The sequence below is a fragment of the Vanellus vanellus genome (assembly GCF_965231255.1).
Source record: "Vanellus vanellus genome assembly, chromosome: 3".
Classification (NCBI taxonomy): Eukaryota; Metazoa; Chordata; class Aves; order Charadriiformes; family Charadriidae; genus Vanellus; species Vanellus vanellus.
In genome coordinates this window covers 15112464-15129609 of record NC_138907.1, presented here as the reverse complement: position 1 = coordinate 15129609, position 17146 = coordinate 15112464, and the positions used below count along the sequence as shown (strand labels likewise).

General features: G+C 43.5%; 1 protein-coding gene across 1 annotated transcript; it reads right to left on the bottom strand.

Moving 5' to 3' along the window:
* Positions 1 to 685: 685 nt before the first annotated feature.
* On the bottom strand, positions 686 to 16166 carry APMAP (adipocyte plasma membrane associated protein). The gene is made up of 9 exons (XM_082481507.1): positions 16056 to 16166; positions 12040 to 12156; positions 9123 to 9238; positions 7236 to 7328; positions 5222 to 5338; positions 3736 to 3910; positions 3166 to 3300; positions 2597 to 2789; positions 686 to 1537 (listed from the first exon to the last, which is right to left on the bottom strand). The coding sequence occupies exons 1-9, from the start codon at positions 16145 to 16147 to the stop codon at positions 1328 to 1330; spliced, it is 1248 nt and encodes a 415-aa protein (XP_082337633.1). The 5' UTR covers positions 16148 to 16166; the 3' UTR covers positions 686 to 1327.
* Between the last annotated feature and the right edge of the window lie 980 nt (positions 16167 to 17146).

Sequence of the window (17146 nt, the reverse complement as noted above, 5' to 3'; positions counted from 1 at the left end):
TATATCAAGCAAATCTTGATTATTTCCTTTTCAAAGGTGAGGAAATTAAGCAACAGTGTAAGTTATGCTTGACTATCACCCAGTGGCAGAAAAAGAGAGAGCAGCAAAGTCTTCAATCCCAGAGCATAAATCAATCCACTAAATCACACAGCTGCTGAAGTAACCCATTCAGTTCTTCAAGATGCAAAATCTCTTATTTAAAATGTAACAGCACACCCCTTCCTTTGTAGTAGTTGACAGAAAAGCATTCTCTGGATTTACCAAGCAGAGTATCTGTTAATAGAGAAAGTAAACCATTTCACCTGGAGAAGCCAGAAATGACCCATGAACTACTATCGCAGTCCAAGATTTTCCACCAAAGTCCTCCTTGTCCACTATTACTGTATTTTACAGAGGCTCTTTCAATCCACATCCATCTTCAGATACCAACCTTCCCGCAAACATTTACCACTTCTCCATAAAAAGCATGCTGAAGAGGATTCCTGCAGCTGTCCCTCCTCCCTCCCATATCTCTCAGGAATGGCCACCTACGTAATAAACAGGAGACTTCCAGGACTTGGTAAACAGAGGAAATACTACAAGTGACCCTTTTGGAACCCACTGGAACTGGTCTTTAATAACAGAAAGTGCAACTTCCATTCATCATCCGACTACAATGCTATAAAGAAACACAGGAGCCCACAGATAATGATCAAATTTGATTCTGCATTTTGATTAACAGTTAATTGTAGTGTCTGATGTTGATTACACAGGCTAGAATTGAAGAAACCCAAATGGTATAACTAGATTTCCAGGCATGTTCTGGATGTTGCTGCCTCTACCACAGCACCATGGTATGACATTAGAACATGCACTGTAACCACTCCTAAACAGGAGGTTCTAAAACAGAAATAAACACATGCAAGACATCCTCTTCAATCCAAATCATACACAATTAAATTCCATACATCACAAATCCTTCCAGTGTAAGAAGACATACAGTTGCATTAAAGGTGACAGATGATGTCTGTTTAAGATGACTCCAAACAGGGCTGGGCATGGAAAAGCAATGGATTTTCTCTAAGGAGCGTGTAACCGTATGAAGATGCCCCACCATACTCCTCAGATGTTAATAATTATGCAGGTCCACTCCAAAGCAAGAGCAGTCAAACCACGGAAGAGGACAGGTACAGCAAGCTGTACGTTTTCCTATGGCAACAGAACAGTGCTACTGCACGTTAACAGACTGTCTTTCACTTTTTGTCCTTGGTCACACACTGCCTCAAGCACGTTTTCTTCGTACCTCTGGAGTATTATAGGACAGTGGCACTTTATTATGGATGGTCAGTTAAACATGCTGAAGATTAAGTCTGCAAATAAATGGAGACCGGAAGGAGCCCAGGTAAAGATATCCATTATGCTCATGTGCCTCGCTAACATAAGCTACCGTCACTCCATTGGGATCATGAAAGCTTCTTTTGTAGGATCCTGTCTCACTAAGTTCAACCACAAGGCTATATTTGGGCACAAACTTTGTCACGGTTTCCTGACTCAGCAACTAAAAGAAAAAGAAAAAAAGAAAATTAACAAAAAGATTTTGTTCCCCACAGTTAGATCGCAAGATGCTTATGCAATCAAAGACCGTTCCACACTCCTTGGAAGAAGCAGCTAAGAACATAAGCACACATTTTGATTAAACACTATTACACAGGCTTAACACATTAATATCTGAAAAGCCAACTTTAAAAAAAAAAAAAAAAAAAGAGACGACCAGCAGAAGTGTACTCTACTCCAGCACTGGGCTGAAAGGATGTCCACGCAGGAGATATCAGCTTGTTCTAGCACAGTTGATGTCAAGCAGCAGACATCACGCTCTGCTCCCCATAGCATCAGTTTGTTAAGGCTCCTGCACTGCACCAGGAGAGATAACAGGTTTTACAGAAACAGCAGAGAGTTTGTTTAGCTGAAATGGCACTTCCATCCTAAACACTGCTTGTTGATTTTTTGTTTTTTGAGAAAGGAAGTATTTTCAAGTCTTTGTAGTGTTTAAAAAGCACCATGCTGTTTTTTTAGCATCAGCTATCCCTTACACAATACATTACTCTTGCTCATCCTCATCCTAAAGGGGGGTGTGACATAACAGCAGGCATATTGAGTCATAACAAAGTGTCACCTAGCAGCATACATAACATACACACTGTCTCCTGGGATGCCTAGGGTAGTCATTAGAAAACGTCAGACTTCCCAAATACTCTCTGGACACCTGGCAATAAGTAGTTTAGGCACTCCAGGTACAAAGGTGAAGTCTTCATATATCCAAATGTAGATCCTGTGTTGCTGCGTGACTAGGGCAGAGATAGTCTCTTTTTCTTTCCTGAGATCAAGATGGAAGGCAACTTAAGAGACGTGTACCTGCTACTCAGAGAAGCAGATGTTAGTTTTACTACCTATGAATATATAAGGACTGTTCTACCTGCGGACAACCACAACAGTTTTAACCACGGCACTAAAAAAAATTTAAAAATCTTGCCGCGAAGAGGAAGAAACAGGACAAACAAATATTTATCACTTCCATTCTTATACTAAAGGTGATTTATTAATTATTTTTTTTTTTTACCTTAAATATCATCCTTTTAATCCATGGTTTTTCAGACAAGAAATCCAACAAAGAAAATCCAGGATTGGGCCGGACAGCTGCCATAGCTACCCAATATCCTCCAGAGCTGCTTAACCTGATATTATCTGGAAGACCAGGCATATTTTCAACAAACATATCTGCTCCACCTTTCATCAGCCCAGACACATAATACCTGAAAGTTATAGAGTATAGGATTAGGACACCTTAACTCAAGCAGTCTAAGTAATAAATAAAAGGTCCAAAAGAATTTCACTTAAAAAAAATAAAAAGAAATTTTTTCCTTATTTTGGTACAGGGAAATAAAGCACAGCCACATTCCTCCCCCCAAAAAAGTCAGCTTACTCCTCTATGCTCAAGGACCCCATGATGGAAAGATTATGCGGTCCAGATGTTTACAATGAAAGAAAAAAATTAAGTATTGAGGAAGGCCACCTTCTTTGCCATTGATAACTATGCATGAATAGGGTGTAGGGCTTCTTTTGTCATTCAACTCATTTATTTAAACAATATCTAAATAGAGAGTAGTAGTAATTTCAGCAAAGTCATACCTCCTGATTCTAGCCATGGTTGTCTCCTGCACCAGGACAAAGTCTTCTGCAGGAGAGAGCTGGACACCATTGGGAAACCTCAGCCCCACCATTAAGACTTTTACTTCTTTTGTTACTGTGTCATATTCAAGCAGGCTAAAAAGAAAGCATTATATATGGTTTTGAGTGAAGACAAATATGCATTCTCCGGGCATTCTATGTTCTCTCACATGCACTTCACTTAAGTTAAAAAGGCAGAATAGCCAGGGAGCATTTGTTTATGAACACAGAAGAAATATTAAGCCACTTGAGACTGGCAGCATGAAGGATTTAGGCTGAACGGAATGCTAACACTTGCCCTTTTAAAATAGGTGTTCCATGCAAGTCCTCTTGACAGTATAAGAAATGTAATTTATTTCGCTGCAGGTTTCATTAGCAACATTGACACACTCTCTCACCCTCTCCTGGGCAGTGCAGTGTTTGCACAGGTGGTTTATAAAGAGAAAGAACTTGAAGACCAAGGAAGTGGAGAAGTCCCTTCCTACAGCTGAGCTTGCAATAAGTTAAATGCCTTGGGGAAGAGATACTTGCCGCCCATCATCTGTGCCTTCCATAACCAAGAATAAGTAGTCTCGTCTTTGCCATTTGCTGCTGGAGTCAGTGAAATATATTTTCCTCCCATCCCGGGTCACTGTAAGATCATTCACAAATGACAACTTCTGACCTTCAATTAGTGTTTGGGTTGACACAAGCATTTTCGTTTCACCTGGTTACAAAAAGAAGAAGAAGAAAAGCCACACAAGACAAGCTTTTTTATGCCCTGCCATGGAAACGAGTTAAATACTAACATGAAATTAGAAGGCACTTCATATTTTTTCCATTCACTCCTCTGTTAAGTAGTGGGGTTTTGGGTTGTAATGGAAGAACTCAACACTGAATGTGAAGGACCAGAATTAAAAACCCTTCAGAAAAACTGGAACAGTAGATGATGTTCCCTATTGCTAAGTGCTACACTTTTCACGTTTCTGAAGCTCATATGCAACCAAGTGCAAACTCAGGTTCCAACCTTGTAGAAAGATACATGCAAGACAATCACTACTCTCTCTTTCCCCATAAATCTGTAGGAAGAAAGAGTATTACTTTCTAAATCTTAAAACATCGGCAGGTTCACTAAACTGCTCTGCCACCATCAGCCCTGCCGCATATTACCAGGCAAATTATTAAGGTCACATCTCTAAAAATTAACCAAAATCTATTGAAGTCATCTTTGGGCATGGGGTTTGGATTGGTTTGTTTGCTTGGTTTTGTCATGACTGAGCTAATATGGCAGCTGTCTGCCATGAAAAGGGGAGACCTTGATCATACCCTCCCAGAGCCACACCGTCTCAGCCCTTGGGTTCCACATCACCTAGGCACTTGGCTAGCCTCCCTCTCCCCTCCTAAAGCCAATCTGGAGACGTAAACTGTTAGAAAAAAAAAATAAAAAAAAAAAAATAAAAAAAATCAACCCTACATGAAAGCAACTATTGCTTTCTGACAGCACAGCTCCTAAAACTGATATCTGGGTCAGGGATATACAACGAAAGGCATAATGCAACAGTGCCTTTCTCAGCAGCAACAAGCCACTTGATCTTCGGCTGTACATCTTTCTTCACTTTCTATAGATGGCAGTTACAGGGAAGTTAAAGGGTTCTTCACTACACACAGCAAGATCAAGACAGAAACAAAAGTACAGCAAACATGACAAAAAGTTTATGTAACAGCAATTTTTTTTCCCCCTTTATGAAAACTGAAATGGCTACACAGAGCTTTATTCATGAATCCTGTTTTGACAACAAAAAGCATATGTCACCACAAGATAAGCCACTGGTAACTCTGATCCATACAGACAGATATAGAGAGGAAGTGACTGCTACAAGAAAATAAATATCAAGTTCTTGCATGGCATATTTCATCCAGACAGCTCCAAACCACTTTACAAAGAAGGCAGGCATTGTTTTGCCTGCAGTGTCTGGCAAACTGCAAATGAAGCTCAGATTTGCCAGTGGAAGAGAACTTCTGAGCAGAAAAGTCATACCTGTACCAGGATTAACTTCATAGAGTCCATAGTAAGCATCTGCCACAAAAAGAGTGTTATTTGGCCCAACTCTGATGCCCAGCGGTCTTCCACACGTTGGCTCATCTTCACGGGTTCCTTAGGAAACAATTTTAAAGTGATTTTCCAAATAGTAATAAATACAAGGCACTCAGGCTACCTACATAGGTCAAACTCTAACAAAACTCTACAGCCAGCACCACACACATTCATTAAAGACACGATTCTTACTTTCCTAAGTGTGAGTGAAACAGATATCCCCATGTTTTCACCAGTGTGGCCTGAGCAAGGCTGAATGTCAGAAAACCGGATTTAACTAAATGCTTCTTCTCAGAAAGAATCAGTTGTACTGCGGGTTTCTTTTTCTTTTCTTATTAAATAAAAAATAAATTAAAAAACCCACACGCATTAGAACTTTCTTTTTCTGGAAGGTTCTAATGCTGTCATGAAACAGCCAGTTTCTCAAGATACAGACACTGAAGACTTCTATATGAGGAAGAAGAGGAATACTACAAACCTGAAAAATTTGTGTCTACTTGAGTCCTGAAGATCTAAGACCTTCAGAACGTCTGTAGTTTCACAGATTAGAAAGAGAAACTTCTGGAGAGGGTAATCAGTTACAGCCCTTCCACTTCCCTCCCCAACTCAAAGAGGGCGAGACAGAAGCCTAGGCTCCCCACTACCTCTTTGGCCCCAAAGAAATAGGATACCATAATCTTCCCACCTCTCCCAAGCTGTACAAATCCTATGGAAATGAGCAGTGGAAAGATGATTCTTCATACCCATCCCAACCCACACTCATACCTAGGCAGCAGCTGGAAGTCCATCTTCCTATCAGCTAGCATCAGACTTTACCTGTTAGGCAGCCAAGAGACTAATCATGTGAACATCCACTTATAATTACCCATCTAAAATGATGAATGTGTCAATGCGAGCTACATAAAGACAACAGTTTCTGCCCATAGTTTCTGCCTAACTGGCAACCAGTGCAGGGCTGCAGAACCTCAGGTAAGCTTCTACATCGTTAGCGTAAACAAAACCACCCACAGACCCAACAAACACCAGCCAGGCTTCTCAGACTGCCCAGGCAGTACTGAGATGGCCAATGTTAAGCTTCCCCATAGAAACGGTTCTGTTAATAAACAGGCCACTACCAGATTTTCCTCACTCAGTTCCAGAAATCTCATTAAATGAAGCAAATAAGTGGTTCACAAAGAGGAGGGGAAATCAACAAGAAATAACTGTAGTTTACTGGCGAGAAAACAGAAATATCCTGACCAATGGAAGATCCCCTCTAAAGCAGGTGGCAGCCACCACAACCCCCCACTGTACTTAAACAGAGGAAGGGAAATCAACAAAATGCAAGGCAAAATTCTGTAGATGGGGAAGGTGATATTTATTTTCAAAAATCTTTCCCACTCACACATTATCTAAGAGCTCATTCACTCACACTTGTTTGAGAGTCCTCAGTTTTTATGGGGAGGCCCTTCACCTCAGAATCTTGCTGACTTCACCTTCCATAAATATTAGGCCAGGTTGCTGCCCACTTTTTTCTTATTTAGGATAGGTGCTTTTTCTAGATGGACTAACAGGAAAAGGAATGTTATTTGTGATGCACTTCAACCTTGTCTTCCTCCTGGCATTAAGATGCAGGATCTTCCACCAACAAGTCATCCATGCCACAGCCTTGTAAGAGTGCAGGCCTTTTAATCATGACATAAAAAACCCACACTCCCAAATTTTACTGCTGGGAAGAGCATCCTTTATTATCAAGAGCACCCATTCCCATTCTTTTGGCCCTTTGTTCTGCTGCTCCTTCCAGCGCTTATATACATATTTCCACTCATACTTCATTCATACAAATATTAATATTTCTGTTAAAAATCTCTACAGAGGAAGATACGCACTTGCATGAGCAATCCAGACAGAGCAGAGTTTAATCAATATAAGCCCTGACCCAGACGTTTTCAGGTACACTATCAGGACTGTCACTCACCACAAGGACCATGACCAATCCTGGCTATTGTTTGTATTTCCCCATCTTCAATTTTGACAATCTTCCCATCAGCTGTCCCAGTAAATAGCACATCTGCAAAAACAACTGGTGTGATTAGCTTGACCACAAAACTGTAGTGGTAAACATCCTTCTGCATGATCCTTCCACTAGCATGAAGTGGAATTCATTTTTAAGATATAGTAAAGTAAGTCTTCTTCAGTCATAGCAAAAGAATAAAGAGGGAAGGGGAAAGATGAAGGCAAATAAGACTATTCAGTTAGATTTCTTCCAACTCAAAAAGAAGAGGAAGCATTTCAGCCTTAGGAGTTATGAATATGGGATATGAAGCTTTTCATCTGTAAGTGGTGCAAATCTTTGGTTTAAGGTGGATGTAACAACTTAATGGCTAGTCATTGGACTGATCCCTCTGCGCAAATTTATACATCATCATAAAATGTGACCAGGCACTGCATTGATCTTACCACTCCTCAAAGAGTGACTTGACTACATAAAACTTCTCATTCTGATACAGTCCATATAGGCCGCTGGACACCTGCCAATGCTCATACTGTATCAGTTCTGGAGAAGAATTACAAAAACCGTAGGAATCGAACAGTCACCCAAGCCAGAAGCATTGCCAAATTACTGTATTCATGCCAAGCCATGTGACAGTGTAAGACAGATTCACTGAATACAAACAACACACAAACTTTTCCATATAACCAAATTAAAGACTGTTGAATTAGTAGAGTGCATTGTTTGGACTTTTCCATCTCCAATTTAACTGAAGTTTTTAGTTTGGTAATTACACTTTTAAAAGGGAATAAGAAGACGTCAACATTTATTCATACAAAACTTATTCCCAGTCAGGTTGATTAGTTTACCCATAGGTCAGTTGTCCCTTGCAGGAAGGTTTCCTTAAAGAGGAATGAGACTGACGAAACTAGGTAACAGAAAAGAATCAGTGGCTTGAGGTAATCACTTTAGCACATAGTTAACACAGGTAGAAAAAGTGTAATCTGAGGAAGAAATTTACAGTAGTTTCTTGCTGTGTAAAATAATTTTTTTAAATCTTTTACTAACTTATTAGAAGATATAGCACAAGGAAAATAAATAAGGCTACTAAGCACCTCTTGTACTGAAGGATGTTTCAGTAAGGGCCTCGCTTGCAACTCCCACACCCTTTTCTTTTCACATTAACAGTTAAGGACTCATGTCAAGAGTAGTTTCTAGCCTTATCCCCTTCAGGAGACACAGGGAACAGCCCCTGCACAAAGCTGGTTTCATACTAAGCAGGTGTCATGCCATTACAAGTCTAGCCACCTCATTAAGAAACTGCTCAGAGGCAGCGTGGGTTTGTGATTTCATGAGAACACACGTGCCGTAAGAGAGAAGTATAGGATGGCACCTGTAATCCATGCAATAGCACTAAAATGTAAATATGTTATTTATCAATTTGAGATTTTTTTACTGTCACGTTTAGCAAAAATTGAGACAAAAAAAACCTCAGCTCCCTCAGAGGCAACGGGCATTAAAAGAGTAGTTAGTATCCTGTAAATATTAATTCTCAGTTAAGAGCTAGCCAAATGAAAAATGGGACCACTCCCTCCAAACATAAGTAGCCCCTCGCTCCATTGCTGATGCTTTTAATCATGGAAGACAGGGATTTTTGATCTGGCAACAAGATTTATTTTATACTGGAGAAAGAGGAGAGGAGCAGTATATAGAAGCTGGGTTTTGCTGCATAATGCAGTTATTTTTAAAAGAAACTGCATATTCAAAAGTTTCCAGAGTTTATTACCTAAGAACTACACTGCTGAACAAACCCTTATCAATGGAGCAACACTTAAAGACCGTTCCTTAAAAGCTTATTTAGTCAGTGCTTACCCCCAATAGTGATAATGGACTCTGGTCCGACCAGCTGATTTTCCCATAACCGCTCAGCTTTTCGTAACTCAATATTGGGCTCTAGCACACCCGTCAGGAGGGGAGGTTCCTTCAAACTGCAAAACAGAACACAGACCTCATGATCCTTTGCACAAATCTGCCCACACTCTTGAGCAACATGCTGGATCTTTTTTTCCCCTAGCTTGCCAACTCCTGCAAACCTGATCTATGCTTTACATACAGCGTATTTCAAAAAAAGAAAACACAGCTGACAAGCTGAAAGGTTGACTCTTGTTCATCAAGGATCGTAATTTTCTGGTTCTGCTGGTCAGAAAAGTTGCAGTTATGTATTCCTAAGACATATCTGGAAATCTATACAGCTTCAAGTCCAACAATACATTCCCAGTTCATCTATTTTACACAAATGCAAAGGATTTCAGCATCGCCACAACACAAAAGAATAACCACTTTCTTACTCAGCTGAATGAGTTGTTTGTACCAGAATATTTTTCCTGAGTAGATATATGCAAATTCCTGAACAAGAAGATTTTAAAATTTAAAAGCCTAGCATTTTACAGTACACCAAGATCTGTCACTGCATAGCATTTTCATCATGGAGAAATAAATATTCACATAGTCAGGTCCAAGCCAACTGCAGTTCCAATTAACTAAGAGATATGGAGAAAGAAAGCAGTAAGATGTCTACACAGCTTCAACTTATATACCAGGCTCCAAAGTACTATGCTTAAAAACCATCCTTAACTTTGCTGACAAACTCAAATATGTTTTAGTCTCTTAGCTTCTTAAAAACACACACATAAACCATCTCAGTCTCCATGAGTTAAGGATTTCAAATTATTACTAAAGCTGCATACATGCCCAGGGTGGTAAGCTCATTAGGCATTCATTCACAAGAGTATGCTAAACCTCCCTAGGCCAAGTTTTGAAATACAACCATAAGTAAATGCCTTCCACCTGTAGAATCTTAAAAAGTTGAGGTTTGACTCCAAAACCTGCCCAGGTTCACAGGATCCAGGACCTATTTGTCAACAACAATATCGCAACTCTACTGCTCATATGGTGAAAATCATCACGATTTCTAGAGCTTCAGAGACTGGGGGGAAAAAGTGAACTGAAATTGCAAACTGTAAGAGCCGTAACAATTGAGGAAACCAGGTTCACAAGAAATAATTCAGAAGGAGAGAAAAATACATACTTTTATCCATCTGGTTACAGACAGCAAACTTTCCTTTAAGTATGTATTACTGCAGTTGCAAAGCCAACTGAATTACTAGCTCCTGTCCACAGGAGATCCACAGCAGAGTTGTCTTCACAATGCTAACACAAATTCGTTTTCAACTCCTTCCAAGCATTACAGAGTTTCAGATGAGGATAACAGGCTTCAGATATGGAACTCATTTGCTGGGAACTTTGGAAAGTTGTGTTTGCAAGCAGAAAATCTTCCCTGGGATCAATATTATCCGACAGGCTCATAAAGCAAGAGCTAGAAATAAACCACAGTTGCAGGAATTTCACATGGAGTTTCACAGGTCACATCTGCTTTTTTCTCCCTCCTCTTATTCCTCATTATTTCTAGTTGCTTACAGGAATGATATCACTATTAGCAAATGAGATATCTACATGTTCTTTCACTGAAGGGATTGATTCAGACAGCATCTACCTCCTTGAGCTTTTTCAAAACATTTCATAAAAAAAAAAAATTTCACACAGAATCATCCTATCTACTGTACAGACTAGAACCACTTCTGGCAGTGAAGCTAAGAAGCTAATTAGGAATGTACAGCAATATAAGTCAGTGATTTGGGCAGGAAAAAAAGTTCTCCCAGTCTTGGAAAAGAAGGGACTTAAGAAACATAAGCACGCAAAATATCATTACCCTGGACCAGAATTAGACCAGGACTATATAGCAGAAAAAGCAGCATAGACATATCCTATTGGCTTTCAGAATTATTGTTCAGTTGCAACATATTTCAAGGAATTGGGTTTTGTTAAGCCCAACCACAGCAGAAAGCATTTCATTATGATTTGCAACGAGGCAGCTTATGTCTAATAGCCTATTGGCAAGACTTGTAAGTACTACCCTACCACATTAACAGTTTCTTTCAACTCTGAGGATATTTACAGTGCTGTCGTTCCTTTTCATTAAGGAATTATAGAGTTGAGCATACATATTTAGCAGACAGCATTTTCAGTTACTTCAAAATGCCACAAGCACAAAACAGTCGGACTCCACTCTATGCTAGCAGTCAAAGCGTTTCACACGCAACTTCTCCCAACACAGGTCACATCTCACGTAGCTGATTCACTGTTACACTACACATTTGATACAGACCTCAATTCAGATGTTTATGAAATCAGGCAGGGCAGAAATCACTTAGCTGCACTAGTTTGAGATCTGCATTTAAATGTAACATCACCATATGGTTCCGCTGGTACAAGGCACCAAATCAACCCGGTCAGGTTACTCATTTCAATTTCCATCCTCAGATAAACAGTCGCTCTTTGACAGAACTATAATAGCAGGGGTACAGCTTAGTCCTTAGTGAAAATGCAGTTCTTGCTTCACAGAAGGCAAGAGCACCCATGAGTAATCACAAGCTCCACTGGCAGCTTGGACAGCAGAAAATAATTTTCTAGATCAATGATCAAAGAAAGTAATTCAGCTCCTTCCATGATCGGTAGTGACACAAAACTGCACAAGATGGCTCAGAAACAGACTGGGTACACGTAGCAAGCCATGGCAATGGACAACAGGACAATCACTCCCCAATTTCTTAATCCAGTTAGAACCACTTTTCACAGTTGGCTCTTGTTTGCTGACTCCCCCCCCTCAACAGAACACATACAAGAAGTTATACTTCAACAACATCTATTTCAAAACAAAGCAACAATTTACCTTATAGGCTGAGGGTCTATAGGACAATCCAGTAGAACAGTTACTCCAAGCAGGGGCACAGTTACAGATGCAGCCAAAATCAAGAAGGTAACACGGAACACCTTGCTGCTGTAAGTACTGCCAAAACCAGACAAGAAATAGGATTAACATGCTAAGTTGTTTTAATATACAACAGTCTTTAAAAATTCTTCAATAGCTTATTTTCTTCACAAAATGGAACGAGCGATACTTTTGCCCGACCACCATCTTGAATGACCTTTAAGGTCCATTTTGAACTCATTGGATAAGAGAAAGGCATACTTATCCAGTCTCAGCATACTGGCATCATACGAGGCAGAGTATTCTCATGTACAGGCTTCATGCATGCTAAAAGTTACAGCTGACCAAAAGAAAACCCCAAAACAAACACCAAAACCCCACGGAATCAGTGGGAGGTGATGTTGTTTGGTTGAGTTATTTTTTAACTTTATCTTCAGTTTTGGTAATGGTTTCCATTAGAGGAAGTTAAATGAATGCTTGCTTAACTTATTGAACATTGATTTGAAACTCAAGCCCCAGCACGCAAAAGAAATTAAGTATCTTCTATTTACCCATCAAAACACAGCAAAAAAAGTAAGAACTGTTCCTCCACAGGAGAAAAACAGGTTTTGTTCTCAAAAAGTGGAGAGGCATCAATCAAGCATTTACAGAGGAAAGCACAGAGCCACACTCAACAAATCCTAGCCTTGAACTGGAAAAGCAGCTCCCACAATTTTAGCTACTCTGAACCATTCACTGGCACAGCCAGCCAGTCTCCTTGTAGTATCAATTAAATAAAGGCAAACAGTGCCTGATGGTTCTGCATTAATCCTTGGACCACTTCCACTGTTTTGCCCTTCATAGCCAATCATCCAGACAGTAGGAAATATGAACTACTGCCCAGAGCACAAATATCACAACTAGGGAGCTAATGACATGAACTTGCAGTACTGATCTCAGCATCAAGGTAACCTTTGGAATTATCAGCTGGAACAGCTAGGACAGAACTAGGCCTGGATTTGGTCACTGCTTGCATGCACAGTGTACAGAAGTTGGAATATTCATAATCCATCACAGCTCTTTCCTGATGGCACAACTGCTGCCAGCCCTTCTCTTCTGGCAGCAGACAGAGGCAGTTAGGATGAAGGCATGCCCCAGTTTCCCCAGCTCTGCACAGTACCCAACAGGCCACCACAAGCCACCAAGCAAATCACCAGACTGCGCCGAGGTGACGGCAGGCTGTCAGCATCCTTGTAGCCATGACAAGAGCCACTGCTAGTCCAAAGCCACAGATAGTTCAGCCCACTCCAAAAAGTGTTGTTAGCACTGCTGCTGGTCACCAAACTTGCCCTAGCTCTCCCAAGGCACTCGCCACCTGAGACTACTTCCTTTCCACCAGCATGCCCGAGTATTCCCGCTCTCAGATATATTAAAAAATAACTTTATTTCTTGCACTCAAGAGCACAGCATTCCCATCATGAACTTCAGCAGTGTTACAGCACTAAGACTGTCTCCACCTGAGCTGGACCAGGCTGAGAAACTGCTTCAAACAAGCCTTCTCATCTGCACTGACCTCTTCATACTTCTCAAGAGCCAGACTGCCCTTGTAATTAATTAGAAGAATTCTGCACTTCCTGCTCTAACAGTAGACATTTTGAAGAAGCAACAACCTCCCAGTCCATTTCCCCTTAAATTTGGAATCAAGAGAGGGTGGTAGAGATACAAGGCGATCCCCAAGTTTACAGAAAGACAAAGACTTCAGCTGGCAGCCTTGTCCTTCCACTGTCCTTCAAAAGATGAAGGCTCAATACTTTAAGATTAAAAGTACTGTCAGCAGACACCTAAGCATTCTTGTGACAGCTGACAACAGCTCACACAAAAGGAAGCAGATGAAGATGAATGGGAATTCATCTGCCAAAGCAAACTTAATTAAAACTCCTGAAAGCATGATTTAAGTAAAGGTCATATTTCTGATCTTCATTCAAACTTGCAAGGATTTGACAATAAACGAAAGAGGCAGAAAGAATGAGGTGACAAGCACACTCACACTTCAAGCCTGAAAACTGCAAAACCTATTTTACACACGGTTGAAACCACAAGAATTTACAGAAAACCCAAAAACTTAAAAAAAAAAAAAAAGCTTCTCAGAATCCTTAAAAAAGTAAGCAAACAAAACATACTCTATAATATAGAATAGAGACAACTGTAAGTTGCTGACTGGTCACTGGAAAGAATCACTGAAGTAATGGTTCACTAATGCTGATTAGCAAAACAGAAGTCCTTAGCTAATTATGTCTCTGATAATTACTACGTGGACTCCAGCCACAATCTCAATAATGCAACTTACCAGGACTCCAGCTATGATAACGGCAATTTAATTGTCACTAAGAACTAAAAAGAGAAGCCATTGCATGAGTTCTTGAAGACAGACAGGAGGCTTGCAAGACGATGCTATCGGTCACCATAGCCAGCAGTCCAGGCTGCCTCATCCTCTTAGCAGAGCTACTGGAGGGACAGAGGGGAAAGCAACTGTCATCAAGAATTTCTACCACAGCTCTCGGCCAGAAAAAGGGCAGCCTCCACAATATCTTCCACTGGTTTTGTGAAGGACAGTTTTACGAGGGCAGGACCCATGGATATTCTGGATCATTGCTGAAGTGCTAGAAATTCAACTGATTTCAGCAAAGTTACCAAGAGAGGCTGAAGCCAGAAAGAGCAGTCTCTCAAGCTGAGAGATGCTGCTGCTCTCCTTCAAAAACAGGGGCTATGCATGCAAGCCACCATAGTCTTTCATTCTGATGACCCTGAAGGGCAGAGATAAGAATCTGCAAGGTACTCAAATCAGAAGAGACATAACAGATGGTGAACCAAAGCATTACAAGTCATCAACCACTTTATTCAGTGGAAGGCAATGCAAACACCACCACTTTCTTATTGCAACTATTGCCTTTAGTCACACTGAAGCTAACTTTGTATAAAATTCCTAAACAGAAAAGTGTAAATGGAATCTTCTTTAACTTAGAATAACCTTAGCCGCAAACAAATGGACTGTTTATATCTCAGACACATATAGACTAGTCTTTAAAATGCAGATTACTCTTTAAACTATTGCCAAATATAAACAGACTAACCAGAGTTATACAGGACTTAAACACACCCACCATAAATCTGTGCAAGCCACAATAGGATAACTGTTATTTCTTTACTAGCAAAAGATAAACAATACTTCAACAGACCCATGGCGGAGGGAGGGAAGCCAAACCAAAAAATAAACCCCAAACCAACTGCAAACAGCAACAAATTAAACCTTTTTTTTATTATTATTAAAAGGCTTTCCTGCAGCTCGGCAGAAGCAGGCGTGCAGGCCCTGCCCAAAACCCTCCTCCCCCTGTCAGCCGCCTCCAGCGGAAGCACCAGCACCGGGCAGAGAAGCCCCCGCATCAGAGCCGGGGTCCTGGGAGGCCGGGAGTCCCCACGGGTGTCCCAACATCAACCTGTGCCGCCGACCAAGAGAAGGGAACTGAGGCCTCGCTCCCCACGCCCGCGGCGGCCTGCTCAGCCCCGGGGCAGCCAGCCCGCTGCCCTTCCACCACCCTCTCGCCCAGGACAGCCTCTCCCGGGGCACTCTGGCCCACACCAGGGCCTCCCTCACCCGGGTCGGGCCAGACCGGTGGAGCCCCTTCCCCTCCCAGCGCACTTCCCACCCAGATGTCCCTCAGGCCGGGACCAGTCAGCGCCCTACAGCCCCAAGCCAGGCCGGGACCCCCAACCCGGCCCCCCGCGGCACCTCGGCCAGACCTGCCCCTTCCCTCCGGTCAAGCCGAACCACCCCCTCGCACCAGCCAGGCCCGGCCGGGGCCTTCAGCACCGTCCCGGCACACCGGCCACCACAGCCAGGCCCTCCCCTCCCCTCAGGCCAGGCCAGGCCCGCCCCACCGCCACGGTCACGGCAGGCCCCTCTTCCCTCCCCCGTGGTGGGAGACCACGCTGGGCCCCACCTGCCCTCCTTGGCCTCCTGCGCAGGGCTGTCCTCGGTGATGACCTGCGAGCGAAGTGGCCGGCGCTGCCGCAGGCCCTCCGCCTCATTCATGCTGCCGCCGCCGCCGCCGCCGCCGCCGCGCACCGGCGGTCCCGCCGCCCGCCCCCGGGCCCGCCCCCGGGTCCGCCCCCTGCCCTGCCCCGCCCCCGGGCCCGCCCCCAGCCCCGCTCTCCACACACCCCTGAGGAAACGCCCCCATGGCCCGCCCCCTTGGAGAGGCCACTCCCCTGCAGCTGAAGGCTACGCCCCCGCCCGTCCCTCAGGCGGGAGCCGCCCCCGCAGCGCGGAGGGGATGAGGCAAAGGTCGCCGCGGTCCCTCGGCCGCCGTTGGGTCCATCCCTGCCGCCACGGGGATCTCGGCGAGTTCCGCCGCTGCCTCCTGGGCGGTGTGGGGCTCCCCCGTGGGCAGGGCTGGTGCTGCAGCCGTCCCTCCCCTGGGCGCGGCCGGGGCAGGCCGAGCCCCAGGGCCCGCAAGATGGCGCCAGGGCGCCGCGAGGGAGAGAGGGAGGGAGCGAGGGAGGGAGCGAGGGAGGGAGCGGTTTTCCTCGGAGAGGCGGGGCAGATGGTCTCCGGTGGAACGGGAAGGCAGAGGGCCACCCAGGGCGGGGGGGGAGGTCTTTCAGGGCCGCGGAAGGCTAATGCGCCGCTGGCTCCCGGAGCCGGTTACCGGGGTGCGAGCTGGCGGAGCTGCCGGGCCCCCGCAACAACTGGTGACTTAACCCACACGTGAGGGGTGACCCGCTCACCCCTCCGGCCTTTGTCAGCCCGCGGGTTCCCAAAACATCACCTTTGGTCCTCTCTTGGTCTTTTGGGTAACACAGCGGGCTGAGATTTTTCAAGCTGCTTTGCCTTGCGCAGGAGCAGCAGTGTCAGGGGAAGGACCCTGGGTGCCAGTGCCAAGGTGGGACCCACAGCTTTGTCAACGCTGGAAAAACTGGTGTTTAGCAAGCACAGCTCGACAGACGAGGGCTGGAACAGGAGACCACCCCAGCTGCGCACTGCCAAGGAATGGGAAAGGCCATCTGGCATCAAGCCTAGTAACAAAACGAG